This window comes from Haliotis asinina, chromosome 2, assembly GCF_037392515.1.
Source record: "Haliotis asinina isolate JCU_RB_2024 chromosome 2, JCU_Hal_asi_v2, whole genome shotgun sequence".
NCBI lineage: Eukaryota > Metazoa > Mollusca > Gastropoda > Lepetellida > Haliotidae > Haliotis > Haliotis asinina.
Window position 1 is genome coordinate 48,349,583 of NC_090281.1, and position 12,450 is coordinate 48,362,032.

The window sequence follows — 12,450 nt, forward strand, 5'->3', positions numbered from 1 at the left end:
AGAGCTGAATGACTGTCTTGTGAATAACTTAGCTTCTCTTAAAATCATTTATCCACATGGCCCTTGGGTTCTTGTTTTGGTATATTGAGATAATTATCAGATTGTGACTGGCATATCGAGATATGTATTATATCATCACCTGCGTATCAAGACCATGGTGTATGGCAATGACTAAATTGAGACATTCATAATCATTTTTATTCAAATACATATCATGTTGTGGCCTCCCATATAACTGCTGCCCTTGTGCGTATCATTATTCTTTCACACATGCATCATAGAATGTGTGATGGTATTCATTGTCCCAATCCTGCCGCGATATGATGACGTCCCAGTAAGAGTTACCCCCCTTGCTGCATGTGCATGAAAGCATCCCAAGCCAAGCTAGCTGTAGTTTTAGATGTATTAACATTGTGTTTCTTTTTTGGTTTATTTCCATCACATAGCTTGTCAGTAACGCTAACATAGAGTTGGACACGCTGCGTAGTGAGCTGAACACTAAACATGAGGAGCTGGCATCTGTCACGCAGGAGATCGACTCTCTCAAGGTTTGTTACCGAGCATCAGCAACAGGTGGATTGGATGTGAAGCACGTGCTTCTGTACCACATGCTTCTTGTACCACTTCTGATTATCAGTGCTTATGTACTATGTGCTTGTTGTCTGTAACAGTATAGAACAAGATTTTATGCTCATTCCTGAAGCAAGTCATTATAGTGTTGAGGTAACTGTGTTTACTTTTCCTCTTTTATGTTCTTGTGTGCCTTGTTGTCATCCGAATAATTTTTCTGTCATACATTGGGTTTCTTTAACCAAAATGAAGTTGTTTTGTTAGTCATTGCATCAGATTTAAAAAATGCTGAATTTGCATAATTTTAAATCGGTTTTGTAGTACATGATATCAGCTGTCAAAAGGCTACACAGTGTACCTGACACTTTCACATATATGTTTCAGTTTTGTGGAGTTTTGTAGTAAATTTTTTTGTCATTTTTAGATGCAGTGTTTTTGTTTTCAATCGCTTTTAAGCTCCAGGCCATCTGTAAGTGACTTAACAAATACACTTAGTGCAGCTTTAGTTAATAATAATATGAACATGGCAATATGTTATGATGAAGAGTTTAGAGGTAGCCCTAATACATGAACTACAGTATGTGTGTCAGGCTACCATCAAACACAATCAACACACTTAAGTTAACTTTCCATACATTGCAGTACCTATTGCCACAAAATGGTAGTTATGTCTTTTTTCAGTTCAAACGTGCAAAGTTTTTGTTCCTTATTCACTTACCTTTTCTTGTGGATGAAATGAGTGAAAAACGTTTCTTCAAGCTTCAACAGAGAATCAAAATTTTACCATTATATTTGTGCTGTTTAAATTCCTGACAAAATCAGGTTAGATTTAAGATGCTAAGTTTGAACAAAATCTGCCCTTTCAATACAGTTTACAAATCTAATTTAGTGTTATATATACTTAAAGTAAGGTTTTGTACTCGTGAACATTCATTACTGTCCTGAAATTGGTCTGAAATTATGGACATCTAATGTGGCAACAAGAGTCCATATCCAGCTTTGTACTTTGAGGTAACTGATGTATTGCACTATGTAGCATATGTTGTATCATGTATCGTGTCTTGAAGTACTGCCTTAACATCAAGGCACAAGGAGTGGTAAGGACAGTTTTAGTCATGGCCGATGTGGACATTTGTATTACAGACTGAAGCCAGTGACATCCATGAAAGTGGTGAGAAGTTTGCGGAGATGGACAAAAAGATCAAAGACCTAGGTGAGATGTTACCTGTAATATATTAGATCAGATGAGACATTACCTGTAAGATATTAGATCAAGGACAAAGGTGAGACATAACCTGTAAGATATTAGATCATGGATTAGGTGAGACATTACCTGTAAGATATTAAATCAAGGACCAAGGTGAGACATTACCTGCAACATATTAGATCAAGGGCCAAGGTGAGACATTACATGTAAGATATTAGATCAAGGACAGCCATGTTTTGTGTGCAATATGGTTTACCTGTTGAAGGTGATGTCAAGATCTTCTTGACAATGTTGAATTGTTTATGAAATGTTGTTGTTACATATAACACTTCCTCCTCTTACAGAACGAGAGGTCAGTGATCGGAATGAAGAGAAGCAGGAGCTGGCTAAAGCCTTGACCTTGTCTTACGAGGAACTTCAGAAGCTGAGACAAGACAACAATGAGGTCAGTCAACATGTAGAGAGGAGGTCGACTTTTGCAACTTGTCACTAACGTTCTAGGGCATCAAATATACCCTGGGAATTGCTTTCTGTGGTTGTTTACTGACATTTTGAAGCCAGATTAATTATTCTATCTTGGGTTGGGTATCAGTGCAGTAGTACTAACATCTGTCAAACCAGCATCAGTCATTGCTTTGTGTTCAAAGTGGCACATTGTTGGGCATGTTTGCAGTCCTCACAATTGTCTGAAAATATATATGGTCAGTGTGGCTAAACTGCCATGGATGTCCACAGGAACAGGAACGGCTGAACACAGAGAGAGTAGAGCTCCAGAACACACTGCGTGATGTACAGGAACATCTAGAGACAACAAAACAGGTACCAGAGACTGACTCTCCTCTGCAGATAATGTAGAAAGGAAAGTGAATCTTTTATTGTAGATTAGGTGGAGATGGAGATCCTGTAGTGTAGATTAGGTAGAAATGAAGATCCTGCACTATACATTGAGTAGAGATGGTGATCCTTTACTGTAGAGTAAGTAGAGGTGGAGATCACTTACTGTAGATTAAGTAGAAATTGAGATCCCTTACTGTAGAGTAAGTAGAGGTGGAGATCATTTACTGTAGAGTAAGTTGAGGTGGAGATCCCTTACTGTAGAGTAAGTAGAGGTGGAGATCCCTTACTGTAGATTAAGTAGAGGTGGAGATCCCTTACTGTAGATTAGGTAGAGTTGGAGATCCCTTACTGTAGAGTAAGTAGAGGTGGAGATCCCTTACTGTAGATTAAGTAGAGGTGAAGATCCCTTACTGTAGATTAAGTAGAGGTGGAGATCCCTTACTGTAGATTTGGAGGTCACTTACTGTAAAAATGGAGATCCCTTACTGTAGATTCAGTAGAGGTGGAGATCCCTTACTGTAGATTAAGTAGAGGTGGAGATCACTTACTGTAGATTAAGTAGAGGTGGAGATCACGTACTGTAGATTAAGTAGAGGTGGAGATCCCTTACTGTAGAGTAAGTAGAAATGGAGATCCCTTTCTGTAGAATAAGTAGACATAGAGATCTTGTACTGTACATTGAGCAGAGATGGTGATCTTTACTGTAGAATAGGTAGAGATGGTAGTCCCTTACTGTAGGTTACTTAATAAGTAGAGATGGTGATCCCTTATTGTAGAGTAAGTAGAGATGGAGATCACTTACTGTAGAGTAAGTAGAGGTGGAGATCTCTTACTGTAAAGTACATAGAGATGGAGATCCCTCAGTGTAGATTAAGTAGAGATAGAGATCTGTATGTAAATTTAAGTAGAGATAGAGATCCTTTACTGTAGATTAAGTAGAGATAGAGATCCCTTACTGTAGAAGAGGTACAGATGGAGATTGTATACTTTAGGTAGTTTTTAGATTGAGATCCTTCACCCCAGAAATAGGAATTAACTGAAAATTCCTTAAATGGAGATTCCTTAAATTGATTAACACTGATCCTTTACTGTAGATAAAGTACAGAGAGGGACCTTTTTCTGCAGATTAGATGCATTCAGAGTTCCGCCAGTTAGGTAGAGACATAGGGATTTGTAGAGATCTTTTTCCGGACATTATGTAGATGTGTAACTGTAGAGAACTGTCAATAGTCCAATAATCAACTACTGCCAAGTATGGCTTGTCCTCAGTAACAGCATTCATTCCTCATAGGTTAATGACAGGCAGACTGACAACAGACTAATGACATGCTTCTTTTGGTCAGGAAATGGCCTTGATGCAGTCAAGGTCAACTGGTCAAGTTTCGGAGCTCCAAGATATTGCAGAGGAACATTATAACCGGGCCAATCGGCTGAATGATGACCTCTCAAGGTTAAAGAGAGAGGTGCTTAGTACTAAGAAACAGGTTAGCCTTATGCTTCATGTTTCCACCTGTGTCATGGATTAATGTAGTGGCTGCTGCCATGTGTGTCATTATTTACTGTCAAACCTTTCCTGCAATTCTGTTACAACCGAAGTAATGCTTGTGTAAGAAATGTAGGATAGTGTCTGTAGTTACGATAATGCTTGTGTACACCATGTAGGATAGTGTCTGTGGTTACAGTAATGCTTGTGTATACCATGTAGGATAGTGTCTGTGGTTACAGTAATGCTTGTGTATACCATGTAGGATAGTGTCTGTGGTTACAGTAATGCTTGTGTATACCATGTAGGATAGTGTCTGTGGTTACAGTAATGCTTGTGTATACCATGTAGGATAGTGTCTGTGGTTACAGTAATGCTTGTGTATACCATGTAGGATAGTGTCTGTGGTTACAGTAATGCTTGTGTATACCATGTAGGATAGTGTCTGTGGGTACAGTAATGCTTGTGTATACCATGTAGGATAGTGTATATAGTTACAGGAAGGCTAGTATAAGCCTTGTAGTATTGTGTCTGTTATTACAGTATCGCTTGTGAAAATCCTATGAAATAGTATATCTTGTGTTAATGGGAATGATTGTATCAGCCATATTGTATGGTATGCAACAGTAATGCTGTGAGGAGTTATGTCCCTTTGGTGAAGGTCTATGATTATGGATTTGAATCTGATTTTGTGTCTTGCTTTGTCAGCACCACATGTGTTACTCGTCTCATTCTTGCACAACTTCAGTCTTTGCTTACAATCTGACCGCCATGATATGCGTTGGCATCAAACTCACCTCGCTCATTTGATATTAAGAATCAGTGGTGATACATGGCCTGGTTACTTTCAGCTGTTGTCACAGGACATGTTAAACTTAAGGCTGATTACACTAGAGGAGGCACTTAGAACACGCGAGCAGAGCCAGTCACTCGTAGAGCCAGTGCGTGATACACCTTCAGACAATCACGATTCCGACCAATCAGATGTGAGTACACACCAAGCATGTGTATCACTCATCCCACATGTACTCACCTCACAGTTGTACCCTGAGTACTCACCTCAATTTTATAACCACGCACAGCACTCTCATCTCACATCTTTGTACCATACTGTCATATTATCTCGCACAGCTAACGCCAATATCAGCGCCAGAATAACAAATTTACTCTCAGCACTTATTATCATTTATCTGTTTATTCAGTTTGTTGCTATGGTGTTTTTTCTTTCTTTAATTATTGAAGGAGAAAAACATATTCCTCACCTCCTTACCTCATCTTTCTGTCTGTCGAGGGACAGATGGTTAAGCTTTCAATTCATTGCAGTAGTTAGTTTTACAAATACCAAATACTCACATTTTTTTATGTCAGTGAGGTTAATCTTATGCCGCTTTAAGCAATAGTCCAACAACATCACTGTAGGGGACACTAGAATTGAACTTCACACATTGTACCCATGTGGGTAATCGAACCTGGATCTGCGGACATGATGAGCAAACACTTGAATCAGTAGGCTACCCAACCCCCTTGTTTTTGTTATACAGTGAGATCCAGTTGTGCATGATTTTATGAGGTTGTAGCACGTTTGCAATAAACAGTAAAGTTTTGATTAATACTTATGTTAATATTTTGTGAAAATATTGATGATTCTTCTTCTTCCTTTTACAACAGTTCATTTTGATTATTTGAATCTAAACAGTTCACCTCTTCAAAACCCTTCTGAACTTCTTTTGCATCACTCTCAAGTTGTAGCCTTCTTCAAGGCAGTGCTTGTTACCATTACACACTTGAAACCTATACAATCTTATATTGCCTGTTAGGGGCACTGCCCTACAGTCTAGGCCTGTAGATATTCAAAAGTTTTGTTCTGTTCATTTTTCAAAATTTGAGTAAAGAATTTTCTCAAAATATTTTCAAGACATCTGGGCCTAGATTTTCAAAGATCTCTGAGTGCTAAGATAGTTGTAGGTTAATGATAATGTATGGCACATATGACTATCTTAGCCTTGAGAGAGCTTTGAAAATCTAGGCCCTGGTATCAAGGTCGCCATAAAAATGATGTTGATTCCTGATTCTTTATGTCAATTTCTTCTTTGCTATTTCAATGGTCTGTTAAAGGTCGTTCTGACATGACCTATAGTGGGACATTGTCAGATCTTAGTTTAGATGTTGATTCCTGATTCTTTATGTCAATTTCTTCTTTGCTATTTCAATGGTCTGTTAAAGGTCGTTCTGACATGACCTATAGTGGGACGTTGTCAGATCTTAGTTTAGATGTAGCAAGAACTGAGATCTAAGACCTAAGATGTGCCTTAACTTAAAATGTCTCACTGGAACTGGAGATGATTTTAAGTTTTAGGGATAAACTATTTTTTTTTTGTGATTGTTACTGTGAAAATGATGTATCAGAATCAGCTTACAGAAGTTATGGTATTCACAGCAATAGCATTGTCTCCTCATCCTCAAAGATAACCCATGAAGGTTCAGGGTACAATAGGCTTTCAGCAACCCATGCTGCGCATAAAAGGCGACTATGTTTTTTGTAAGAGGTGACTGTCAGGGTCAGATGGTCAGGCTTGCTGGCTTGGTCGACACATCTCGTTGGTTCCTTATTGCACAGATTGATGCTCATGCTGTGGATCACTGGATTGTCTGGTCCAGACTGGATTATTTACAGACTGCCACCATATAAATGGAATATTGCTGACTCAAGCATAAAGCTAAACTCACTCACTCAAAGATAAATCTTTTCACTTTTTCCAACACACCCTGTTGATGTTGCCTGCTTCAGGACTCAGACCCCTCCCCTGCCATGCCCACTGTGCACCAGATCCAGCCACACCTACAGAGACACATATTGGACATCAGACACAATATGTTGGACAGTAGATGCATGTTGGACATTAGGCACAATATGTTGGACAGTAGACACATACTGGACGGTAGACACAATATTTGAACAGTAGACAAATGTTGGACATTAGACAAATGCTTGAGGCTGAGGTGCAGGATAGTTGTCAACCTTCCATGTTTTGCCAGAAACTGACTGTCATGTTGCCAGTCTGGTCATGTTAACCACAATCTCATAACACCCATCCCTTCAGCGATTCTTTCAGTAGTTGTCCTAACTTGAGATATAACTAATGTTTTCAGCTCTGAAGTTATCAGTTGTGAGAATTAAGAATTGACTGAAATGACAGTAATTACAACTGAAGCGTTAAAAGCCAGTTCCTGCTAGTAAGTTATTGAAATTCTTTTATGAGAATTGAACATAGTTGTGGACAGATTTCTAACCACTGTGCAGTGCTTTCCATTTGCTTTTGTTTTTGAACACGTTTAAAGACTATTGAATCTGTTATCACACAAACAGACAGAGGTGCTGTTCCTTGTATCTAATATTTTAGTACAGTGTAGTGATTACTGACCTTGTTTACAGAGCACAGGATCTGTGAGTCTTCATGGTCTGAGAAACCTGCTATCCTGCAGCCATGTTGACCAGAGAAATCTGTTTTAGAAGGATTCACTAACACTAACATTTTGCTTTACTCCAGAGGACTAATTATACCAGTTCTGACTTATTTTGTTTGTAAAGCCCTCAACTGGATGGTGCACATGGACATTTAACTTCAGTCAAAATCAGTACTGAAAAACATTATATAACTGGATCTAAACCCAGTTGAACACCTTGTCCTTCTTCCCACAGTAAGTTGACTATGTGTGATAACTGAAATATTGTTCACAGGATTACTGTTAAGCCAGCTTATTTGATCAAGTCCATTGATCTTGCTGATATCCAAGATACAGAATTTGTCCCTAGTATCCCCAGTTCCCCTCTTGATATGGGGGCGGTAGGATAGCCTTGTTCTTAAAGTATTCACTTGTCATGTGAAAGGCCATGGTTCAGTTCCCCACATAGGGAAATGTATGAAGCCCATTCCTGGTGTCCCCAGCCTTGATGTTGCTGGATATTATTTAACCACACTCACTCTCCCACTGTTGAGATATGTTGGTCATGACCAATGCCTTGCCAGTGAGTACAGTTTTACGCCACTCTTAACAATGTTCAAACTATATCATGGCGGGGGACACCAAAATTGGGCTTCACACATTGTATTTATGTGGGCAAGAAAACCCAAGTCTTCAGTGTGACAGGCGGACACATTAACCACTAAGCTGCCCCACCATCTCACTTGTCAGTGAGGACTGCAGCCTGGTAGAGGTGTGGATCAACTCTCATCATCACTTTGTAGGCTTCCTTCTACAAAGACTTGCAACAGGATTTACCAGTGCTACAAATGCTACATTTTCAGCCAGGGATGTTGCTTACCGTTTTCTTCAATACTCAACTTCATATTTGTTTTTGCAGACGGACAACAGTTCAGACAATAAAGAGAACCGTCTTTCTAGACGTGATGTGTCTATGTCACTCCGAGAGGAGTGGAGAAAGGAGGCTCTCAAGGACAAACTACTGGAAGAACAGGACTATCTCAGAGTGAGTACAGGTTTGCTAGTGGTCTGCAAGTTGTGGTAGTTTGGAATTACCCAACAAATTATTTAGCTTCTATCTCCAGAATGAAATGTGTATTTATATACATGAAGAAGCAAGTATTGGTTCTTTTAACAAAAAGTCTTAAGTATTAAGTGGTGGACCTTGAGGTATACACAACTTTTCAGAATTTGTCCTCATGTATGTATGTGCTGCCACCATTTCAGCACCAGCTGAGACAACAGATGCTGCGACACGCTGAGTCAATGGAGTCAACACGACTGCAATCAGAGGGAACAATTGAAAGTCTCAAACGCAAACTCAACACACTACAGGAAGTGCTATTTAACAACAACAACCATCTCTCATCTGATATACATGCAATACATGAGTTGACAAGGTCAAGGTCAAACTCTCCGCCAAGGTCACCCTATGTAAGTTTGTATGTTCTCTATTTGCATTTTTTGTTTTATTTAATAGCAAAGAATAAAATTCCAACACTTCCTTATTGAGTTTTGCTGTCCTTTGTCGACAGATATTTTAAATTGATTACCTTGTTTTCATCACTATGTGACTGTAATATTGCTGATGCAATGTAAATTTTAACTCGCTCACTTTTTGAGTTCAATACTACGTGACTGAAGTGATTCTCTGGAGCTGGATGCCATCATCTGAAATCCTGAAGTTTATATGATGAGCCTGTCCAGATATTGTTACTCACGAATCAATTCTACTTTCCAGTCTCGGAATACCTCTCAAAGTCCAAGGAGTCGGTTTAGCTATCTGGCAAATAGAAGGTCAAGGTCAAGGTCATCTGAACGACCAGGTCAACTGATACCTGAGAGAGATTGTAAGTATCAATTATTAATGTCATTAACAAAGCCTGGATGATGTCTGATTATGACTAACAAGAATAATTAATGTGATAATTATAAGCAAAGTGTGATAATTAAAAATAATGGTTTAACAGTGATGAAAATAATGTGATGATTATGAAAATGTAATGCATATGAACATAAAATGATAATCATGAAAGTGTTGTGATTGGTACTTGATGGTCTGAAAAGGATTTTATGATAATAAAAATATTGTTCTTAAATAGTTCAGTGTCAGTAGAACGACAAGCAATTTCTGCGATCATCACAAGTGGTTGTATGGCGCACTGTTGCATCTGGTTCCCTCTGCAGAATAATAATGATACCTTTGTAACAATAGTAACTGTATCCCCTCATCTTCACATATATCTTCATCATATTTTCAAGGTCAACGTCAAAGTCTCTGTGTCAGTTAAAATTAATGATGACTGTTCACATTTCAGTGATGTAAAGAAATGGTAAACGCCTATCGTCGGTCTCCATGGTTATACAACAGGAAGTCACATGACAATCAGGAAGTGAGGGTGGCAAACTCATAGTGACTGTTTTGGCCCGAGTAAGGGGCGTTTTACTCTGCTGGTGCATATCAAAAGCATGTGTGTCAGTTGCTGGTGTGAATGGGATCTGTGTACCTATAGCTTGAATAGAATTGTAGTTGTCATAAATAGATACAAGGATCAGGAAAGTGCTTGAACTCCTCAGTAATATGACTTATACATGTATTTTGTGTTCACCATATTGAGCACTCTGTGTCAAGTTTCCTTTGACAAACTTGATTTTGACTACAATAAAAAGTAGAATTCAAGTTAAAGTTTCACCAGCCTGGAAACGCTAAAAACCCTTTTTACCTCAAAGGTAGCACACAAATTCATTTTTTCATTTGTGGTATTTACCGGTAGTTAAAAAAAGTTTGTAATTAGTTCATCTCTTTAAAGATACGTAATAAAGTCTTGATGCTCAGAAATACAAAATATGAGTTATGAAGCGGTATTCACTTTACTGATTACAGTCCAGATGTTTGCTGACTTTGCAGAATTTCTGCTGAGTGAGATGGATTATATATTACGAAGTGTGAATGTGAGAACTGTGGTTGAGTGTGTGCAAGCTCTCTACATACAGTATTATAAGTTATTTTAAAGTTTGTTTGTTCTGAATGTCTGCAGACACACTGCAAACATACAAGTGGTTTGTACAAGCTAGCTGTGATATTATTGTCTTTATATTTTATCTACTTACCATCCTTGTTGTGATACTAGTTCATATAACACTAGTAGTAGTAACTTATCAGTTGTACAGGTTTACTCACTACATTGTATCATATGTAAATAACTGTACATATTCTTGCTCCATGGAGGCCATATTTACATTGCAATTATCAGACAAGGCAAATACTGCTAGAGATTTGTCAAAGTGTTTACACTGAGTCAGTGTCAGTGTTCTCATTATACAACGTATGTTAGTAGAACTGATATTTTGGATGGCGTATCAGGACATCGTAGGGTTTCATTTGACTTATTAAAATGTCTTGAATAATCATGTATGTCTGTTGAAAATGACTTAATATGGAATGCAAAAGTTCATAATTCATGTTATCTTTATCAAAATAGGGCTATCATAATTTATAATGACTTCTTTTGTAATGGTTTTGTAATGCATATGATATGCAAGATGACTGAAGTAAATATAAAAGTTGACTTAATGATAACTGAAGTAAAATATGAGCTCCTCTGTTCAAATGCTCATGCTGTTGATCACTGGATTGTCTTGTCCAGGCTTAATTATTTACAGGTCACAATCATATAGCCTGAATATTGCCAAGTGTGGCATTAAACAACAAACCAACCAGCCCACCTCTGTTCAAAAATATTTCCCATTTGCCTGCTAAGGGTACTTTGATGAAAATTTTCTCTGATTTCCTTTCAATATAAACCAACTCAAAATGGACAAGTTTAGTACTAGTAGGTTATTTTGCTACACTGGGAGAATTGTTTGAAGAATAACATTTTGAAAAATGATCTGTCTCAGCGTTCAATGTACAACTTGACAGTAACAAGTTTGTCTTGAGTTACTTTGTATGGGAATATTGTACAGATTTATGACTGATTGTTGCCATGGTTTATATGAATATTCTGTGAATGTTGTGGTATGTTTATACATTCCATATGTGTTTGACGTATCAAGCACTGTTGTCCAGTAAGTGCCCCAACAAATATTAACGTTGGAACAATTAAAATTGTGCCTGTTTACGTATGTATGATATATATTTTTATAATAATGTTACAAGTAACTGTTAAGAAGAGACTTTTTGTTTTATCAGTGTTTGAAATATTGTTTCACTACCACCCAAGCAATTTTACCTTGTTTTTGGTTTTAATAAGCGCCCCACTGGTCAGTTTTCCAAATCCGTGGATTGCACTGTATCTAATTACATTTACGAAGCCAGATGTGATATGCAGTAACATTGAGTCATCAGTTTTAGGGATGTTGTATTTTAGTTTTATACATAGACATGATATGTTTGACAGCTAAGACAGCTTGGTTAGTTAGCAGATATCTAGCATCTTAACAATGCATCTTTTTCACCTGTATACTCATATAGTTCTGAGCATAATTATCAAATCAGGTTACTCCAACACCATTCCTGAAAGAGGCATTGGATCTTCAAATTCCAAGACAAAATTATTTTTGCATCCCCATTCTTTAGTAGTTTTTCCAAATGTATTCATTTCTTCAGTGTTATTATTTTGGGAGCTCTGAACATGCTATGGTTCTATGAAAGTGTGTTCTCCCTGGACGCCTGTAACAAGATTAGCCACATTCCTTGAACTACATTTATCTGTCTCTTGCTTATGTTTGTTAACAAAACATTTGCTGTGAGGTAATGTTTCTCAGGGGACTGAGGAAAACATATCTGATATACTATAGATACTGGTACATACCCACATATATTATTGTGCAGTGATCAGTTATATAATCAAAGAATTTGTTGGGCAAA

At 37.8% G+C, this 12,450-nt stretch overlaps 1 protein-coding gene across 1 annotated transcript in view; it reads left to right on the forward strand.

Annotated features, from left to right (window-relative positions):
- The window catches only part of LOC137273838 (centriolin-like), a 68,097-nt gene extending 57,416 nt beyond the window's left edge, over positions 1–10,681 (forward strand). The window contains exons 42-51 of the mRNA XM_067806711.1: positions 447–548; positions 1,714–1,783; positions 2,122–2,222; positions 2,513–2,596; positions 3,958–4,098; positions 4,949–5,083; positions 8,461–8,586; positions 8,808–9,014; positions 9,322–9,430; positions 9,899–10,681. Of these exons, the coding sequence (XP_067662812.1) occupies positions 447–548; positions 1,714–1,783; positions 2,122–2,222; positions 2,513–2,596; positions 3,958–4,098; positions 4,949–5,083; positions 8,461–8,586; positions 8,808–9,014; positions 9,322–9,430; positions 9,899–9,906 (1,083 nt within the window). The 3' untranslated portion in view covers positions 9,907–10,681. The remainder of the gene's footprint in view (positions 1–446; positions 549–1,713; positions 1,784–2,121; positions 2,223–2,512; positions 2,597–3,957; positions 4,099–4,948; positions 5,084–8,460; positions 8,587–8,807; positions 9,015–9,321; positions 9,431–9,898) is intronic.
- The last annotated feature ends 1,769 nt before the right edge of the window (positions 10,682–12,450 follow it).